The sequence below is a fragment of the Panthera onca genome, chromosome A2 (assembly GCF_046562875.1).
Source record: "Panthera onca isolate mPanOnc1 chromosome A2, mPanOnc1 haplotype 2, whole genome shotgun sequence".
Taxonomy (NCBI): domain Eukaryota; kingdom Metazoa; phylum Chordata; class Mammalia; order Carnivora; family Felidae; genus Panthera; species Panthera onca.
The window spans coordinates 111047816-111069625 of NC_138340.1; the positions used below are offsets into that span (position 1 = coordinate 111047816).

Consider the following 21810-nt stretch of genomic DNA (forward strand, 5'->3'; position numbering starts at 1 on the left):
AATTAGACAGTGGTTTCATTTCCATCAGTAGATAATATTAACATTTATTGAATGAGTGTAAAATGAATGTAAAATGATTTTTAGATCAATTTCCAACATTTTTATTAAATTGAGTTAACATTCATTATATTGAGATTTTTTTAATGCCTATTTATTCTAGCCTAGCATTTGTACTAGCTTGTTACGGTTTTTATAATACAAAATTTAATAGTTTTTTTCCCATCAGTAAAATTGATTTTATAAATGCACAAAAAGAAACTTACTGACATTTCTTTACTGACATTGTCGATATGATGTGAGAGGCATTACACAACATTCTTAATATTTAAGTTGTTGGTTAATGGAACTATGGTAATCAGTATACTTCCTGGTGATTTTAATGATGCTTATTTTTCCTCTGAGAAACAAGCGATACCTATTTTATGATGTGTCTGATGTCTTTTCACCCTAAACTAACTTTTCATTGTCAAGAGGTAAAAGGCAAGACTATTAATGGTAAAAACAAAACAAAACCAAACAAACAAACAAAATACTGAAAGCATGTGGGGATAAAATCTCAAGTGAAATAACTTGGTCAACATGAAGAAGACACATTACACTATTTTATGTGGTATGCCTTTTCCTAGAACCTCTGAGAAATAGGATAATTACTAACTCACTCTTTTGGAGTTTTACTTTTCTTGATGATAAAAGCTCAGCAACTGTTTTTGTCAATTGCAATTTGAAGGGGTCACTTAAATTTGAAATGACAAAGGATGTGTATTATGGCATTAGTAGGATTTTGTCATCCCTCTTACATGTTTATCACTGTTTTGCCTATTCTGTTCAAAACCACGCTGAAACAATTGGTGGTTCCGTTTTTCATCACTAGATCATTCTAAAATTTATTTTGAAGATCTCAGGTAATTATTTGCATCACTTGAAAAGGGACAGAATGCCAGACTGGGGAATATGATGGGAGACCACCTGCTAGATACAAAGCATGTCTCTTTAGTCATAATATCATTAACAAGTACTTTTATAGCCTTAGTAACATTCAGCACACCTTAATTCTTACTTTGGAAAATAGGGAGCTTGTTTGTACTCAACACTATTGGATTTCAACTATTTTCTTCTTTTTTAAAAAAGATTATTTTGAGACAGAGTAGCACACTTGCTCGTGTGCATTTACACGCACATGAGTGTGGGTAGGAGGAGTGGCAGAGAGCAGGAGGGAGAAGGAGGGAGGGAGAGGGAGGGAGGGAGAGAGAGAGAGAGACAGTGTGTGTGTCCCAAGCAGGCTCCACACTGTAGGTGCAGATCCCAACATGGGGCTCCATCCCACAAACTGTGAAATCATGATCTGAGCTGAAATTGAGTCAGAAGCTTAAGGAACAGACTGAGCTACGCAGACGCCCCTCAGCTGTTTTCTTCTTAATGTACAAAGCTGTTGTTCAAAAGAACTCTTACATATTCCAGTATAAACAAATAAAAGTGAGGTTGCCCTGGTTCGGGGGAAGAATCTTTTCTGGAGAAAGCACTGTAAGTCAATTCCAGGGTCCCATGGCATCCTGAGGCACAGAGAGTTTGAACACCACTGTAGGCAAATTCTAAACTTCCTCCCAGGTCTAAAATGCTACGCTTGGTTACATCATCCCTGAGGTAATTTGTCAGCTCCACAATATTTCCATCTCTTGAATTTTATATATTGATTTCTTGACTGAGTGAAAGTTTAGTTGTAATATCAAATGGAATTAGATATTTTTTTTTCCAGTGACAGGAAAATAAGATTTTCTCGTTTTAGTTTAAGTCCGATGTGCTTTGGAATAAATTTTTTAAAAATCTTGTAACTTATGTGTCCAAACATAATTTTGCAAGAAGTAGGAGTTAATCTATGAAAGAAGGAAAATTCTGTACCACTGTTTTCAGCAGTGTGTTATCTGCCTAATGACTTAACATGCTTCCTCCCTTCCACCAAAACCCTATGTCTCCTTGTTCTCTTTTCCCTGCCCCACACTCTGTGGTTGACCAAGATCCTTCCTCCACCAGTTGTTCTAGGAACCTTAAAACACTCTGCTTTTTCCCTTTCCTTCTCTGTTGCTACTAATGCTTTAAGAATTACATTTTCCTTACTGACCTAGTTTAGAAAAGGAAGAAGAGTTCCCAGGACTAGTGGATTATCACTTTTGGGTGTGCCCTTATGAATGGCTAGATGGTACAACCCAGTTTGTGATGCAGAATTTATTTCTCATACAGAAATGATGTTGTAAGTGTACCTCAGAGACTATAGAATGTTTAGTAGTATATGTTATAATTCATTTACTCTACAGGTGAATTTCAAAATGTGTGTTGGTCTGGGAGCCTATCAACTACTCTAAATGCCATTTCTTCCAAAAAGTGAGGTCTGTGTTTCAGGTAGCAATGAATGCAGAATATTCCTAGTTGAAGACTGACCATATTTATTGGTTGAACTACAGGTGCATATATATTTGGTCGTTCTGCATCCATCCATTAGATAGCATCAACACTTTTCTTTTCCTTTTTCTTTTCCACATTGAATTTAGCCTGAGGGGCTGAAATAGAGGCAACATTTTCAGACCTAAGCTATGTTTTCTTTTTAATTTAGATATAATAGAAAGTGGATGCAGTAAAATTGATAGGTGGTACCAAGCTCACATTAGGATTTATGAAATGGACAATTGCCTTGCATAAATGGCAAGTAAAAAATCAACCTAGTTCTTCATAAACATTTTATTCTGGGGTGTGCTTGTTTTCTGAAACTACCTCTACTAAATCTCCTGTCAGTCTTGAAACTAGAAGGCAGAAAAGCTTCTAGTGCTACAGCCAACTGCAGTGTAGCCAGAGAAACAGGCAACAAAAATAGAACACCAGGATTGCTGTGCGTGGGTGAGGCAGAAACCACATTATGAGCAAAAGCTTCCAGTATTATTTTAGAACCAATACAGAGCTCTGCACTTCTCTCCTCTCTCTTCCAAAAACACATACTATAAAAATAAAATGAAATTAAATGTATGTGCATTTGCCCTCTTAGAATTATGATTCTTAATTTTTTTTTTTTTTTTTTTTTTTTGCCTTTCTTTCTTTGGAAACAAATCGCCAGTATGGAAATACAGTGTGTAAAGCAAGCTGGGAGGGAGGAAAGAGTTAATTGCTTTTAAGGCCCTGCAATCGAGAATTATGGTTTGAAAGATAGAGGCTGGACAGCTGGGTTTGCTGGGGTATTTTTAAATGCATTAATGCTGGCTCCAATCACTCGGCCATGCTTGACCTATTTTTGGCTCAGGCCGACCATTGTTCTATTTCTGTGCCTGTGGGCCCTGCCGTTGTTGATTCATATGCAAATGGATTATCACTAGCTTTAGCCAACTTGAGCTGAGAGAGACCAGAGAGGGGGAAGAGACGCACACAAACAGATAGAAGGGCACCGGCAGAAGCCACTTGCAGGACTGAGGGTTCTTGCAACGCAACTCTAGCAGCCTGAAGAACTATAAGCCAGGTTTAATCAGTTTCTTTTTCTCGTGGGTACAGTTAATATTTTTCTACTTATTCTGACAAAGCAATAACCCCGAAGCACATTCCTATTCCCCACCTGCTTTTAGTTTCCGGGATAACCTAAACTCCAGACGGCCATAGCATCGACTTGGTCCTTTCTGCTTTGTACACAGGTTGGTAACACAGGAAAAGTGTCCAGATATTTTGAAAAGTGTATGTCCACCTTAACAGAAAGGGAATCATTGTGGAAGTTGGTCGGCTGCTGCCTCTCCTCGGGGAGGAGGGAGGACCAGGGAGGGTAGCTCCTGGGGCCCGTGCACTGAGCAGCGATGAATCTTTCATGTAGCTGAAGTAAGAGTGATTGGAATATGCTGCAGACAATTTACGAGAGTGACTCGTGTTTTTCCTCAGATGGGGTGGCTGGACGAGAGCAGCTCTTGGCTCAGCAGAGAATGCACAGTATGATCAGCTCAGGTAAGATCCTCTTCCATAACTGAGACATTTTATGTGTGAAAGGAGGCAGACTTGGGAAATGCAGCTAAGAAAAAGCACCTCTCAAGGATTTTGCTGCTTTTTGGTGTTGATGTTGCTATTTTCTTGGTGCGTCTGTAGGGTTTAACTTAGATCCCTTCCATTACCGTTTCTGTGCATATTCAGCATTTAGGGACAACAGCTTCTGAATGAAATCTCAAAGCTTCTGATGAAGGATGGGACTGAGATAAGTAAAATGTAGTTGGGGGTGTTTTGCCTTACTCTGCAAGTAGAAAACGGAGATCTGTACTGATTGCAAGCTATTCTAATGGGACTTTAAAAATCAGGTAAGTTCATCCTGGGGCTTCAGTTTAAATTGCAGCCTCCGCTAGCCGGATGATTTTATATTTACAGTGTGCATACAGAAGCACATCTATTTATAGACCTACCTTCTGAAATGTGTTTGCTAGGAGTTACAAAGGTAGTTTTAATGTGGCTTTTTCTCAGCAGCCCAAAACGAAAGTATTCAGGATGGAATAAAATTATTATCAGCAGATGCTTATTTTAATTTTCTTTAAAAACATTTGGAGAGTCTAGTATTGTCAGGCAGATGGATGGCATAGCGCACACATAAAGGTGTTACATGCAGGTGCAACCCTTTAAAGAATAACAGTAACAGAGTCTAATTTCTGGTTTCTCTCTGTATGTGCTTTTGCCGTCAAGAAGGTGTGCTGAGGAGAGGAAACTTGTCAGCTTTATCAATTTCTGTTTGTTAAAAGAGCAGACTCTCCACATGATAACACTTACTTATAATTGCTGCTCTTCATATTTAATCCTACAGCCAGTTCCTAAAGCTTGGGGGGGGGGGTTTGTTTCCGTCCTCCGAATGTTTCAGTCTAAATTGGCTTGAAGTTCTCCCTCACATCTTCTAAGTTCCTATGTGGGTTTGATCATAATTATAGATCACCACATAGATTTCCATGAAAAGAATGCAACGTAGAACAGCGTTTACTTGCTAGAACTAGATGTGAAAGAAATATTCCACAGGTTGGCATGATGTCTGTTTCAGTGCCGAACACCTTCCCATTTACGCACCTATGTTTGAATCAAGTTATCTTTAAACCTCCGTTAGTTGCGATGATTTTAAGATACTTCTCTTGATCCAGTTTTTTGGTGGGCTCAGAATAAGAGATCGATCTTGTGTAATTTGAGGTGTTGACACTTAAGTGGCAAGAATTATTTTAACTAGTAGTGTCTGCTTATCTGAAGCAAACGTACTAGGATTTTAATATGGTTTATTATCTTTGTGGCTTTAAAGTTGACAAGAGCTTGGGGAGGGGTCAGCTGGTGTGTCTCCAATGGAACTGGTCACTTAATTTAGTGTTTTATTTTTTAAATATGGATCAACTTTTAAGCAATCACTATTTTGGGTATCTTTTCAGTACTACACTTTATCTGTTTAGTCCTCACCTCTGTTAGGAGTTTCATGTTTCTTTCACATGGTAGAAACAAAGCTGTGCCTTTGAAGCAGCTACTGGCCGCTGACATTGAATCTCTTGCCACAGGCTACAGGTGTTTGCAAGCCTCACTGTTTTCGGTGTCTTTGATAATCATATGTAACTTTACTCCGATTTTCAGTTGAGACTGTCATTTTCCTGACATGAAAGCAATAATATTTTCCAGCAGGGAAGTGCTTGAGACTGTCCGTGCAGTTGTCAGTTCTACAGGAAACATCCTGTAAGAACCAGCTCTTAAGTGAAAGGTGATGTAGATTGACATCAACTCTCAAACCTGTCTGATATAAATAAGGAAACTCCAAGTTCTGTTAACTTTTCAAATTTGAAACATAAAATCATTTGCATCCATTCTACCATGTTGTATAACATTTGATGTTGTTTAATATAATATGGCCTTAACTTTAGTTCCCCCAGTCTTTATTGTGCACTTCCTCTGAGGCCCTGGCTCTCAAACTTGGAGTCATCAAGAATATTTTACAAAACACGGATGCCTTGGTTACACCCCCAGAGTTTCTGATTTAACTGGTATGGGAACTAGCCTGGATATTGGAATTTTTACTATCTTCCCAGCAATCCTAAGGTTACAGCAAACTTTAAGTAACACTGATGAAGGGGTAGGAGGAGACAATGGTGATCCTGGTGACCCATTTCAGTAGGGTTTTCCTTTAAGTTAATTGACAAGTTAGAGGTGTGTTTATCTTAATTTATCTGCAAATTTCATTTCACTCCCTTTCGGACCAGTGGCATGGGTCTATGATTGATAGGCATAGGAATGGATGGAGTCGTTGGATCTGAAAGAGATTATTTGGTAGTAGTGCAAAGTGGTGGAGACAACACTGTTCGAGGAGTCAAGAGCTCTGTGTTCCGGCTCTTAGCCATTTGGATAACTGGTTACTCATCTGTAACCTGAACAATAATGATGTCCTCATGCTTACCTCTGGGCATTCTTTATGAGGTTCAAATGTAACAACATGTTATTGAAATGCAGACTCCCTATTATTATAACTATTTTTAGTGAAAGAACCTGGGCTTCTGGCTCTTCCATACCATGCTCTAGCTTGCTGAACAAGCCAGCTGAGTTCAATTGTATGTCACATAGAACAATGATATTTTGTTTTGAGAGTAAGTTTTCTTTAGTTATCTTACACGTCAGTTACTTTTTTTGGTTTTCCTGTTCTGGTAAGAACTAGTCATCTCCTTGTGTAAATTGTGACTGTAAATCAGAGTAGTTTGTGTGTGTGTGTGTGTGTGTGTGTGTGTGTGTGTGTGTGTGCACACGCATGTGTACATGTACATGTGTTCTGTAAAGTGTCTCATTACATAGTAATCAAAGGCAAAGAATTTGCAGAATGTATAATTGAACAGTGAAACCACAACAAAGTATTTCTTGAGATTGTTTTAAAAAGCTTTGTTTTATTGTTACCTATTGCTTTGAAGTTCCCATTTGCTGTTTTAAAAGTTAAGCTCCATACTATGCATTGATAAAGGTGAGTTTTCTTCAGAGTTCTTTACATACTGTTGAATTGCAAGTGTTTTATATGGTTCCATTTTTTTCTAATATTGATCTAGCTAGGCAAGACATTTTAGGGAGAACTAGGTTCTACAGTATAATCTGCTAATGTGTTTTCAGTTAAAACGCTCTGTAATATTGAATCTTGGAATTCATTATGAGTGACACATTGTGCTAGGTCAGTCTCTACTTTTGTGGCTTGTGTGGGCCAATGTAAGTGATAACTGTGGCAGAAAGTGAAGCATGTACAAATATTGACTCAGGTCACTCAGCAGTAGCTGGCAGAATTTGGGGTGTTCTCCTGTTGCCAGGCATCTTGCTTAACATGTTGGACAGCAGAGCTGTCCAGACAATATTGGAACAATTACTATAAAAGAATTTCCTAGAGTTTATACAGCATTAATGTAAAATACATTTAAAATAAGGAAAACTCATATTTTTACTATGTATTCTTATTTTAGGGTATAAAAGAAAAACATTTAAATCTAAATCCTGAATTTCTTTTATGGAAAACATATCTTCACCCTTTCAGAATCTTTTTTTTTTTTTCCCTTTGGTGTGCATTGTCGAGGGGAAAGGAACATTTTAGATTCAGTAGCCATTTATGTCTACTTGGAAAGCAGAATCTAATTATGAAAATGTAAGTCTGTGAAATGCTCCTGTCATGTCAAGAATCACTTCTGGTATTTCCCATAATTACTGTTTTGCCATTCTCTAACTCAAGTTATCTTCACTTACAAGGCTGTTATCAATTTGAATATTTGATAGGTAGTGATCAGAAAGCTAGTTATAAATAGGCCCATTGAGAATAGGGACAAGAATGAATATTTTATATCTCTGTGGATTACACCAGTGGAATAATTGTTATGTCTGTTAAGTAAGAATATTCAATAAAACCCCTCAGAACACTGAAATAAATCCCAATTCTGAATATTTGTTTATTTACTTATTTATTATTTTTATTTAGAGAGTTGCATGTATATGAGTGGGGGAGGGGCAGAGGGGGGAAGGAGAGGGGGAGAGAGAGAGAGAGAGAGAGATTGAGAATCTTAAGCAGGCTCCATGCTCAGCATGGAACCCGACACAGTGTTGGATCCCATGACCCTGAGCCAAAATCAAGAGTCACATGCTCAACCAACTGAGCCACCCAGGTGCCCCCCAAATTGAGATTTAAAACTGAGGATTTTGATTTTAAAGATGAGAAATTTGAAAATGATGTATGACATAATTTTTTGCCACTGATAGATAATGAAGTGACTCTAAAATTGTATAACCTGGCCAACACTCGCCCTACACACACACACACACACACACACACACACACACACACGTACGCATGCACACATGCATGCACACACAGACACAGTGTTCAGCATTAAGTGAGTACAGAAAGTGATATGACCTAAGCTATCTTGGAAGCTAATAGACAAGGAAAAAAGGGAAATGGGGATTTTGATCAAGACAGAGAAACCTAACAGGCCCTGCATCCTAGGCCCCCTTAGAATTTTACTGACAAAATGACAACTTTCTCAAAATTCTCACTAACATTGCCAGATTTGAAGAGAAGCAAACTGAGTGGATATCCTTAGCTGTTGTTGTTGTTGTTATTTCTTGTGCATGAGAAATAGTAGAAATGACTCTGGAAAAAAAACTAGTGAAATGGAGGAAGGTGAACGAACACTGTCTCTGGAGAAATGAAGGCTTCAGGGCAACACTCTAAGTTAGGAAAATGATCCATAATTCTTTTTCATCAAATACCCTTCCCCATCTAACCTTAGATATTCCACCAGGAGAAAACATCTTTTTACTGAATCCATGGAATTATCTAATAATTTTTCCCCACAAATGAGGCATCTTAATAAGAACATAAATTCCATAAAAGAGGAACTCAAAGATGAGATGATAAAACAATAGCACAAGAGAAAAGGATATTTTAGATCTTGGGAAACAAATGAAAATGAAAAAGCATGATAATTACAGAACAAAAATATTCATTAGAAATAGCAGGAAGCAGAACAGACACCAGTGAAACTCTTTACCAACAAAGGGGAAAGGTTTAAGACAACCGTAGGGAATGAAAAAGGAAAATGGATTCAAGCAATTGGAAAGAAGTCAATTAATAAGAAACACAAAGGAAATAAAACAAAAAGATTATTTATATCCCTGAAGTTGATATTCTAAAACATTGAAACAGAAGATAATTTTGTGAAAAAGAAGAAAGATTATTGCACTGGAAAAGAAAAAAAATAAATCTGTAGACAGAAAGAACTCTCATTTTTTAAGGACAGTTTGCTGCAAATGCTCATCACAGAGTCATATTCTAACTGGGCTATTGATTTTCAAATAATAAAAATTCTTCAGGAGTTCATGCAGGTAAAGCAAAGGTATATGGTGGGGGGAAGGTGGGGAGGAAGGGAATGTATGGGACTCAAGAAGTATCAAGCATATCCAACATTCAGTGACAAAAAATAACGAAGAAAAATCTTTGAAGTTCAAAAAGAAGTGTAACCCAATGGTCCATTCAGGCAAGAGTTATTAAAATATAGAGAAAATGGGTAGGCAAGTCAGAAATTCCCAAACATGAACAAGGCTGCTTCCAATGAAACCCACACAATGAAGAGATGAATAAAAAATGAAATACAGAAGTAGGAAAAGCATAGGCAGATAAATGGGGCAAACCATGAATCTATTTAAACAAATATGAGATTGTGGTTACAGGATAGAAAGCAAATTTTATAAAGTAGGGCAACATTCATAAACATAACCAATATGAGGCATTAGAGAGAGGTGAGATAGAGTAAAATGTGAAACTGCTGATAGCTTCTTTCTGGGCAGGGACAGACTCCCTGCTGCTTAAAATGGAAACACAGGGGTGAAAGAAAAGGACTCCAAACACTGATTTTTTAAAATAATTTAACCTTAGAAAGATCTTCTTGGAAATAGAACCTCATATAGGAAGGAAGCATTTAGTATGTTGATAGTCCCTTCAGTTGCAGTTTTTAATCCTGATAAAATCATTTAATGTTTTTTAAATAAAAATAACATCAGTGATATGATCTCACTTTTATGAAAGTGTATTTGGTCCATCCATCCATCTCCCAGAAGGATTCATACATAGGTTGAAAGAAATCATGGACAGTTTTGTGTGTGTGGTGGTGGGCTGGTTGCTGGGGCCAGGGAATGGGGGGACTTCTGTTTTTATCTTCATACTTTTTCACTTTGTATGAATTTTTATGATATGCGCATATCTTCTGACAAGTGTTTCTTACAGACCACACACAAATCTACTGCGTCAGAATATTAACGGTGTTTAATCCAAGTATTAGGTAAATTGGTTGTGTTCTGCTCCGAGTAACAGAAAATCCTACTCAAAGTGACAACAAGGAAATTTATCACTTAGTTAAAATAGCAGGGTAGTTGACAGCACTAGGTGGTCAATAATGTCAAAAATAATCAGGTCATTCATACCGCTTCCCTCTGTTGGCCTTAGAGTTGTATCTTCTTCACAGGTCTGTTTCCTCAACAAAGCAGGAGTTGAATGTGGCAGATCCAGGCATTGTGTCTATTTATGCACGACAAAGTCTGGAGACATAGAAGAGATACTTTGCTTCCTTGGATGTTTTCTTTAGGGAAGTTTTACCCAACATTTCTCCAGCAAATTGTCTTTCATAATTTATTGGCCAGAAAAGCAGCATCTACCCAGGAACAAAGCAGGATGGGACCACCATGGTAGCTCCTTAGAGTCATACTGAGCCTAGGAGAGTGGGTGCTGCAGCTAAACGTTTAGTTTGTATTAGGAAGAAGGAAGGGAGGGTAAGGAATGCATGTTAGCTAGGCACCAGCAGTATTTGCTACAGTGTGTATGTTGGTGATTGGAATTTTCTTCTTGGTACTTTTCTTCAGGTTGTATTTCTCAAAATATAAACAATTAAATGAAGGAAGCAGACCATGTAATTTTTTTCAATTGAATCATGGGTGTTACTTCATTTTCATGAAGATTTTTACATCCATTTTGACACTGATACATTTTTTTACTAGTATTGAATAGGAAACCTTTCTTAGTACTGTTGTTAGAAGGAACCCTAAAAAGAATAGTTATGGAAGAACACTGGATCTCTGTAGGGTTGTAAATCGCTTTTTAGAGAAGAGGAAAATCAACATTGTAAACTAGTGCATTACAAACATTTATTATAAATTTGAGTCAAGTATTCCTTTAATGCTGGCTTTGAGGGATACAGAAAATATTAAGAGAAATTTATTTAATGTATAAACTTTTCTTTACACTGAAGGAGGATTATTTTTAAAATATTCAAAATGCAATTTCTTTGCCAGTATGTTGTTATAATTATTACATTTTCAGAGTAATGAACAATTTTAACAATCTGGAATAGTAACTGCATTTTAACAATTTTTTTCTGAATTGGAATACTTTGAAAACAATTTAATTGGAATAAAAGCCCATGAAAATGACTTTAAAAATAAGCTTTCAGTAGATGAAATTCAAAGATATTTTGGCATGTGCTTCAAATCAGAGTGGCAGTGCTATGGTCTGTCCCATTCTTGAAAGGAAGATAAAGTGCCAGTGGTTGGCTTGGATGCATGGTGTCCTTACTATGGGCAATTCTCCCTTTTCTAATTTTGGGAGCTGACAATCTGGAGATGAAGGGATGAGAAAATACCTTGGGTCTACTAGTTCTATTCTTCCCCCACTAAGTCACTTGCAGAAAACAACTTGAATTTAAACAAGAGTTTTTGCAATACTAACTGCCCCACGTTTTACATATTATCAGAGAACATTATGTTTAGGGTTACTCTGTGATGCTCTGGTTCGTGAAAACAAAACTGAGTAATTCTTGTGTTTTAGAAGAGTATCAGTTCCGTTCATTATTTTAATGTTAAATTTTCCTTAGTCAAATAAGGGATGGGCCTTTTATATATGGTGTTTTTTAAATACCCAATAATTAAATCCAATGAAAACTACATTTAAGGAAGAAGGAAATTTACCAAACCACAGACTGTAACTAGTCATTTACTTATGATTAAGCTCTTTGCATGTTGATAAGGTTGGAAAAACCCCAGAACTTCATTTTTTTTTTACTTCTTCCCCTCATGGCCTACTGCTTGTATTGAAACATTTTATTTATAATTTATGTTCAGTATTGACACAATTTTAGCCCTGTGGATGCTTTTTTCAATTATTTGAGGTGACTTTTGGTGGGTGTCAAAGACATGACACATATCCAAAGTAGGTTAAAATATTTTTAAATTTTAAAAGTTGAAATTAAAAACAAACAAACAAAAAACCCAAGAAAATTTCACTAAATTTCCATTAAATTGCACATTGTGGCCTGGAAGTTCTCACTTTAGTGAAAATGTGTTTACCCAGAAAGTTCTCAGGGAACCTCATGTAGGGTGAATTAGAAAAGCCGTTGGTGAATAGAGCATGATTCAAATTTTACTCTTGATGGTGCTTTCTAAAAATTTTTTATTTAAATTCTAGTTTATTAATACACAGTGCAGTATTCATTGCAAGTGTGCAATTTGGTGATTCAATACTTACATAGGACCCTCTCACAACAAGTGCACTTAATCCCCATCACCTATTTAACCCATCCCCCACCCACCTCCCCTCCAGTAACCTTCAGTTCTTTATAGTAAAGCCTGTTTCTTGGTTTGCCTCTCTCTTGGAGGGTGCTTTTTAAATCTGCTTACAAATGAAATTCAGTTGTGTATTTTGAATGTGTGTTTTACATCAGACACCACTCATTTTAGATTTAAAAATATCACAGTTATCATTTTCATGATTTTTCTGCCACATTCCACTCTGATCTAATTGTTTACTCTCAACTTAGGAGGTCAGTGTTTGGAGCCATATTTTTTCATCATTTTTTAACATTTCATTCTTCTTATTAATGTAATAAGCTACTGTTTCAGATGCTTTTTCTGTACCAGGCATTGTTTCATCTTCTAATCGTCCTTGCAGTTTGGAGAGGTATGCACTACTTAGAGCAGGATGCGTATTTTGCAGATACGGAAACAGGTTCAGAGGAACTTACTTATGGTGATCATGGGTAGGAACCAGCAGGGTCAGGTTTGAACTTGGTTTGTTTACCATGTCTCTGTTCTTGTTTACCATCTCTTTGCCACTTTTTCTCAAAGAGAAAACTATTTTGCATAGGATAATGTGTTTCATATCTGGGGCTAAAAATATTGAATCAGCTATATAGATAAATGTCTAGGCATACTTCTTAGTCCTGGGAGGTTTAAGGCACAAATAGGCTACTATGGTGAAAGGCTTGGTTGGAGGAGCCTTACTTCACATTCCCAGGGCTTGATAATGATATTGGAGGAAGTGAACACTGTCCAGGGCTGAGACAACTCAAGCCAACCTCTAGAGTTCCATGAGACTGATGATATACAGAGTAATGAGTACACACTGTGGACAGAACCAGTATCCCCAGTGCATTTGGCATGTTGTTTGCCAGTGCTCACAGTACATCTTATAAGTCATACCTGTAAGGTTTGCACCACTGCAAAATAGCGCATTATAACTAATGTAATTTAGCTGGAGATCTTTTTTTTTTTTTTTCCTTCAAATGTTAGCTCCATGGGCTTCAGTATTTTTTGACCAAAATGTTTGAATTATATCTGCTTCATTCCTTACCTAGAAATGAGTTGGGCAGGGGGGAGGTTCAATAAAGTTTGTATCTCCACTCAAATCGTTATCTCAACATGCCATGTCAAATTCTTAAGCCAAAAGAATAATCTAGCTAATAAAATTTTACTCTGCCTATTTTGAATCTGTATTCATCCAATTTGGGCCCAATGTGGGCTTTTTAGGTGAAAACTGGGTGGTGATGTTTGTATGTACCAACATGGCATTACATTTTACTTTATCTTGAGTTAAATTTGTACATTGAATTCACCAGTTAGATACTAATGCAATTATTCAGGAGTCAGCTCCTTGGTTTTTATCAACCAATTTTTATAATCTTATTGGCTATGAGAATCTTGAGCCATCTTTATGGAATACGTCGTGGAGGCATTATTGATTGTCATATTAATGACCGACATAATTTATTGCCTTCCAGGCGAAAGAAGCTTTCAGAAGATCATTAAATGCATTAAAATCTGCAGATGCCCACATGTCTGTGGCTCTCTTTAGCAGGCTGACTCCTTTGGGTCAGTTATTCTTAGCCTCGGTATTTCTATCTTATGGCATTGCAGGTCTAAGATTAGCTTGTTAGGCGTTATCATGCCATCTGAGTTACCTCCTAATATAACTCTACACTGGAATGATTATTTATAGAAAGAGCATTCTGTCATTTTTGGGTTATTTCTAGTAGTTTAAATAAAGAAGAATAACATTCAAGTGAAACCACAGATTCCTTCCTGCTGCCAAAACAACATGATAACTGTCTGCTTAAGGGGCAATAATGTTTAAATGTCTGCTTAGGGTGATTACAGAATTCTTTTTATCTCTGCCACCTTGACAGAAAAGGGAGAACTTTGGATATTGATGTATAATGCTTGTGGAAAGGCAAAGAGGCAGTCTTGATGCTTTCTGTCACAGAGCACAGAAGACTCTGGTTGATGATGACAACAAGAGACACACAGGATTTATTTTTAGAAACAGACATTGCTAAGCTCTCTCTTTGGTGTTAATATGGCTCATAAACAGGGCTCCTCATTGTTGACCCTTCCAGGGAAAATGGCATTTTATACACACACATGTACATACACTCTATTTTTTTTTTACTTTGCAAGAATGACTCTATTATTAAGAAGATAAGTAGAACTTTTTTAAAGCTAAGAAATCTAAATTTTATAAAATTCCTACAAAAGATATATAGGACTTTTTAACATTTCATGAAAATTGGGTCTAAGGGATGGTTTGTGAAAAACAGTCAAATGTTATAAGTACAATGAATATATAGATTGGCCATAGGTGTGGAAAAATAGGTGAATGTATATTATAAATGACTTAATAATAAATTACAATACCTGTAAATAATATTATCTATGTTTCTGGCTTTATTGCAATAATATGTAAAATATAGCTATAAAAGATATTATAAAAATTATGATTCATTAATTAAGTTGCTGATTTAACTAGATGAGATAAAAATTTCAGTATATAAAAAGGAGGTATAAGACTTTGCTAGTTGTTCTGGTATAATGAACTCTTATTGACCCCAACAAATTTTATGTAAAATAAAATGTACAATTTCACATTAGAGAACTGATCTCTTAGCTTACTTACACTGTAAGTTTAATTCAGATCTTGGTAATTGATATATTAGTTTAAAATTAGAATTGCGATTTTACTCTCTTAAATTTGCATTCTATATTTCCTGATTATTCACTCCTGATTATTCACTCATTGTTAGATGTTGAAATGTTAAAGTGCTGTGGTAATACATTTCCTGTTACACATCAATTAAAATGCTTTAGAATGGATGATTCAGTTCTATAGGAATATTCATAAAATTATTTATTTACTGAAAACATATTATCTTCTCAAAAGATAAATATTTTGGGGCGCCTGGGTGGCTTGGTCGGTTGGGCGGCCGACTTCGGCTCAGGTCATGATTTCGCGGTCCGTGAGTTCGAGCCCCGCGTCGGGCTCTGGGCTGACAGCTCAGAGCCTGGAGCCTGTTTCAGATTCTGTGTCTCCCTCTCCCTCTGCCCCTCCCCTGTTCATGCTCTGTCTCTCTATGTCTCAAAGATAAATAAACGTTAAAAAAAATTAAAAAAAAAAAAGATAAATATTTTTGTGTTTGTGTGCAATATAAGAAATCCACAGCCCATTGGGAACTTGCAGAATGACAGACAAAAACAGGAACATGTAGCAATTCAGGTGTATTCTCAAAGAAGTCAAGATGTAAACAAATTCAGAGGATTGGAAGTAGAAGCAATTGTAGTAACCCACTGCATTCGACCACTCTTAATTAGCAGGTTGAAGATTTGGGGAGATGATGTAATTGCTTGAAGTTTTAGAAGCTGAATTGAAATAGTCATACATCTGATTTTTTTTTACTCAAAAATATTTGAGAGCCAGCCACATACCAGGTATTATTCTACGCACAGAGGATACATCTATGAAACAAGATAAGGAGACATGTATTTGACTGATTGTTCAATTGAATGATGGATAGATAAGGCTACTTTAGATAGTAACAAGTATTAAGGAAAACTAAAAGAAAATTGGGATAGAAAATGACTAATGGTGGCAAAGCCAGTATTAGCCGAATCACATAAAACCTTTTGAGGACGCTAAGATACAAAGAATATTTCCCCAATAAAAGTTGGTTTTCCCTCAGCATTCCATTTGATCTAGAACAAACAGAATAAAATCACAGAATAGAGCAGGAGAATGGGGAAATTTTTATTTGTGGATAGGTAAGAAAGTCAGGGGAAGTCTGTTCCCTGGTTTTAGAGACTTTTTCTAATTTCCAAAGAGAAATTTTGTAATGAGGTGATATCTCCCTAGCATTAATGCTTTGGGCTGGAAATAAGGACCTTTTTGAACCACTTACCTTGGTTCTTTCACAAAGGTTCTTCTTTGACCCTCATTCCAGCTTTAACCTCATATATGCAGAAACTTCTTACCCAAGCTGTATGAGCCATGCTAGTACTTTAGTGAAGTGATGAATTCCTCTTACCTGGGAGCCGAAAAGAATGGGGACAGTATATCCTCATCCACTGAAGTTAGAAGTCTGAAAATTTTTTCTCAAATTTGCAATATTGCACACTTAAAAAATTTTTTTTTAGAGAGAAGAGCTGCCAGTGGGGAGAGGGCGTAGGGAAAGAGAATCTTTTTTTTTCTTCTTTTTTTCTTTTTTTTTTTTTTTTTTTTAGAGAGAGCACAAGCAGAGGAGAGGCAGAGGGAGAGAGAACATCTTAAGCAGGCTTTCTTGCTCAGCTCAGAGCCCAATGTGGGGCTTGATCCCACAACCCTTGGATCATGACCTGAGCCAAAATCAAGAGTCAGTCACTCAACCAACTGAGCTACCCAAGTACCCCAATATTGCACACTTTTAAAAGGGGTTATTGGGGGCACCTGGGTGGCTCAGTCACTTGAGCATCTGGCTCTTGAATTTGGCTCAGGTCATGATCCCAGGGCCCTGGGATTGAGCCCTGAATCGGCTCTGCACTGAGCATAGAACATGCTTATGATTCTCTCTCTCCCTTTGCCTGTCTCCCTTGCTCACACTTTCTCTGTCTACAATTAAAAAATAAATAAACTTTAAAAAATAAATAAAGAGGTTATATAATACAGTATTCATTACACAGGTGTTTATTGAGCCCTTAACAACATGCCAGGTATTTAATTCATGGAAATCATGGGATGAATAGCAACTTTCTTGTATGGCTATAGAACTGTAACTTCTAAACAAAATGTTTAGAATACATTGTCTTCATCCTTTAAGGAAGTGGATAAATTTGTGATTAATTTTTATAAAAGTTGAGTAAGGAAGTATTTAAATGTATTTTTAAAAAGGGAGAAACAACAATGTGCTAAAAACTATTTTCCCCACATGTTCTGCTTTCTCATGGGTAGGGAGCAATGATAGATACACATAGTAGGATGGACAAACATTTTTGAGGGCCTGACACATGATCTCACATGCCTGATGCCTCATGGGGTTTTCCCTCAACATTCCAATTGGTCTAAGTCAAATGGAATGAAAGCACAGTTAGAATAGAGCAGGAAGTGTTCTGGAGCTATTTTAAACTCCACTGAGTTGTGCCTTCTGTAAGGGATGGGGAAGCCTTTATTGGTGGGAAGGTGAGGGAACCAGGGGAAGGAGATCATCTACCATTTTCTTTAGCTTCAAGAATACTGGGACTGAGCCGAACTCCTGGACAACATGCTTTTTTGGATTCACAGTGTAGCTTGAGGAAAATGTTTAATAACTACATTTTTTCCTCAAGGATTGTTTCATTTAATCAATTCAATTCAATTATTGAGTACTTGACAGGTGCATTTTTAGGCTAGATTTCTGGTTTATCTGTTATTGCTATCTGTGTGTGTGTGTGTGTGTGTGTGTGTATGTGTGTGTGTGTATGTGTGTGTACTAACAATCAGCTGTTTCCTTTTTCTGAAATACCCTTCTGCTGCTCTGTTCTTTGCTGGAAGAATCCTAACCCTTACAAAGCATAGTTCAAATGTCCCCTAACCCCCCCTCCCCATCCCCTGCAGCACTTTCCCGGTTATATATATTATCTTCTCCTCAAATCCCCCCTCTCCCATAGTTCTTTATTACTAACTTAGAAATTTCCACTTTATGTCTTACACTGTGGTTATTTATGTATGTGTGTCCCCATCCCCCCCCCCATTAGTTATATTATAAGCTCCAAGAGGAAAAGGATCATGTTTTACTTCTATTTTTATTCCCTACAGTGCCTAGCATATAATTGATCCCTGAGATTATTTTTAGATGAATGAATGAGTGATTAAAGAGTACAGTGGTATCAGTCTGTTTTCAAAAATTTTTTGATTTTTAAAAAAATGATTTCCTCTTTTATGTATAAAATAAATCCTCAGTTTTTTGTAAATTGAAAAATGTAAACTTCTTGATCTGTTAAAACCTTAACTGAAAATTAAAACCATTCATTTCAGAATATTAGTCAAGAATAATATCCAGTGTTTTGACAATATGTATATGATCCCTAAATCTTTCAGTTATTCTTGAGAATGGAATTTTGTAGTATTATTTTTTGACTTGATTTTTAATCAATAATGCCATGAGATATGTGTCTGCATTCAAAATATTAAGTGTGAAATAGACAATTTAAGACTGTCTGAACATAAATGCATTCTCTTTGGTCCCAGGAGAATAAATTTGGTTGTGAAAATGATTATAGGTATACTTTTATATTATTCAAACATTACTTCACATTATATCCTATTTTTCTCCTGTGTGAAACTTTTATGTAGAGACAGCTTTCTTAGATAAAGACAAAAATGGATAGAATTTTTGGTTAATAGCACCAATCTGAAATAGTTTTGCCCCTCAGATTGCTGTTTGGAGCTCATCTACATTTATTCAGGTATTACTTAATTGGCTATATTCTTTGAGAAGAGAGCAATGGAAAAGATTTTTTGATAAACAACTTAATCAAATGTTGAATGCCAAGGGTATCAGTAATTTAAAAAAATTATCTAAAGTAAAATGTCAGAATAGGGAATTCACAGAGTGAGATATTAAGGAAAGACAGATGGAAGGAGTGAATCAAGCTCTGTACCCAGTTTTTCAAGAAGAAGAATGAAATAAATATATTTATGTCTAAGTGGGAGAGGAATGGTGAAGAGAGTAAGTGTAATATAAGTAGGAAAAGATATAATTTTTTTCAGGGTAGTCTTTGCTGAGCTTTAAAACTCAGCACAAGAAAGGATACATTAAGGCCGTTAAGGCTAAAAAAATTAATTGAGTTAGTTACTATAAATGTGGGCCAAGAAAAGAGTTGGATAATGAAACCAAATTTTGCAACATAGCTGTTGAAGTCAACTTAATAGAGCACAGGAATGAGCATGTGCCAGTGTTAAGTCCATGACTTTGCCAATTGTGTTTTCTCATCATTGTGAGTCCATGGTAAGTTTCTAACTGCTATAAAAATTGTATTGAGGTGGTACAAATCAAGTTTGGTCAGCTTTGGATTTAGAAGTTTCTCATTCTTATATTAAATATTATTAAGAATTTGTTCGAGTAAATGTCCAAAGGTTATAATTTTTGGAGCTATACAAATTAAGTTACTTGGAATCATCTGTTTTCTTTCCTGAAAGGTAAACATAAAAATGTTAGAAAAAAAATTTGGATATTAACCTAACCTAAGTTGTATACAGTAAGAAGGAAAATAATATAAATAATCTCTGGCAAGAAATAATTAAACATAATAAAAACAATGCTTTGGGGCGCCTACATGGCTTAGTTGGTTAAACCTTGGACTCTTGGTTTTGGCTCGGGTTGTAATCTCACAGTTCATGGGTTCAAGCCCCACATCTGCCTCTGTGCTGGCAGTGCAGATCCTGCTTGGGATTCTCTCTTCCTCTCTCTCTGCCCCTCACCCACTTGTGTGTGCGCTCTTTCTCTCTCTCTGTCTCAAAAAATAAATATACTTAAAAAAAATGCTCCTAATATGAAATCACTTCTTTCAGATTTTAATCAAGAATCAACTCTCAGTGTCTATTATCCCAATAAGTAAATGGAAATTCTGCCATATCATTGGCCTGGAAAGATCAGTGGTCTTTTTTTTTTTTTTTTTTTTTTTTCCTGCAGCAGATAGTATTAAACCTGAATATGAATATAAATCTAGAAAACATTTTGTAAATTCATTCTAGAAAACTTCATTAGTTTTTAGATGACTAGAAAGCTTTGTGGACATGGGAGAGAACATATTTCTATTTGATTATCTACTGCCCAGTCACCTTCCTCACGCACTGAACCAATATGTAGTAGAAATTTTCTTTATGCTTCCCCAATCATGTATGTGTGAACCATTTTTCACACATACTTGCCATCATTGGATATTGTTAGACTTTAGATATTTTTGCCAAACTGAAAGATGAAAAATGGCACAGTATTACTTTTTTATGGTAATTTTTCTGATTACTAGTGGAGTTTAATGTTTTCATATGGTATTAGCTATTTGGGTTTTCTTTTATAGAGAGATAATTCCATGAATGAAAGAATGGTTAAAGGAAAAAAGTCTATCGGTGAATGTCACCCTGTTAACAGATTAAATGAAAAAATAATATGATCATCTCATTAGAGAAAAACATTGAGTAAAATCCAGTGCCCTTCCAGGATAGAAACTCCTCATAAACTACGAATAGTTTATGATACTAAGCATTATCAAACAAAGCCTTATCTGAAATTTTATTTTTGCTGGTAAAAGTAAAACACATTTTCTTTAGTGTCAGGAAGTTTATCTTTGGAGATCCTAATCAAGACATGAGCATTCAATAAGATGTGTAAAAACCTGAAAGGAAAAGGAATTAATCCAACTAATAAAGAGTTCAGTTATTTAATCCACGCACCCCCTCACTTCCACTCTGGTAACCATCAGTTTGTTCTCTATAGTCTGTTTCTTGGTTTGCCTTCCTCTCTTTTTTCTCCTTCACTCATTTGTTTTGTTTCTCAACTTCCTCATAGGAGTGAAATCATATGGTATTTATTTTTCCCTGATTCATTTCACTTAGCATAATACTCCTTAGCTCCATCCATGTCATTGCAAATGGCAAGATTTCATTCTTTTTGTGTGTGTGCGTGTGTATGTGTGTGTGTGTGTACATACACACGCACACACACACACACACACATTATATATATTATATATATCCATTCATCAGTTGGTAGACATTTGGGCTGTTTCCATAGCTTGGCTATTGTAGATAATACTGCTCTAAATATTGGGGTGCATGTATCGCTTTGAATTATTATTTTTGTATACTTCAGGTAAATACCTAGTACTGTAATTGCTGTATTGTAGGGTAGTTCTATTTTTAACTTTTTGAGGAACCTCCATACTGTTTTTCAGAGTGGCTGTACCAGTTGGCATTCCCACCAATGGTACAGAAGGATTTCCCTTTCTCTACAGCCTCGCCAACACCTGTTGTTTCTTGTGTTGTTGATTTTAGCCATTCTGACTGATGTGAGGTGATATTTCATTACAGTTTTGATTTGTATTTTCCTGATGATGAATGATGTTGCACATCTTTTCATGTGTCTGTTGGCCATCTATGTGTCTTCTTTGGAGAAATAGGTGATAAAGGTTAAGGAGTGCACTTGTTGTGATGAGCCCTGGGTGTTGCTT

General features: G+C 36.2%; 1 protein-coding gene across 26 annotated transcripts in view; it reads left to right on the top strand.

The window, feature by feature from the left end:
- Positions 1-21810, top strand: part of HDAC9 (histone deacetylase 9) — a 930192-nt gene that overhangs the window by 390026 nt on the left and 518356 nt on the right. For 22 of the 26 annotated variants that reach the window (XM_078441509.1, XM_078441511.1, XM_078441488.1 and 19 more), the window contains one exon: positions 3904-3966. In XM_078441509.1, the coding sequence (XP_078297635.1) occupies positions 3904-3966 (63 nt within the window). Of the gene's footprint in view, positions 1-3209; positions 3497-3599; positions 3666-3903; positions 3967-4009; positions 4311-21810 lie in introns of those variants that run through there. The other 4 variants (XM_078441546.2, XM_078441538.2, XM_078441541.2 and 1 more) reach the window with 4 other exon arrangements.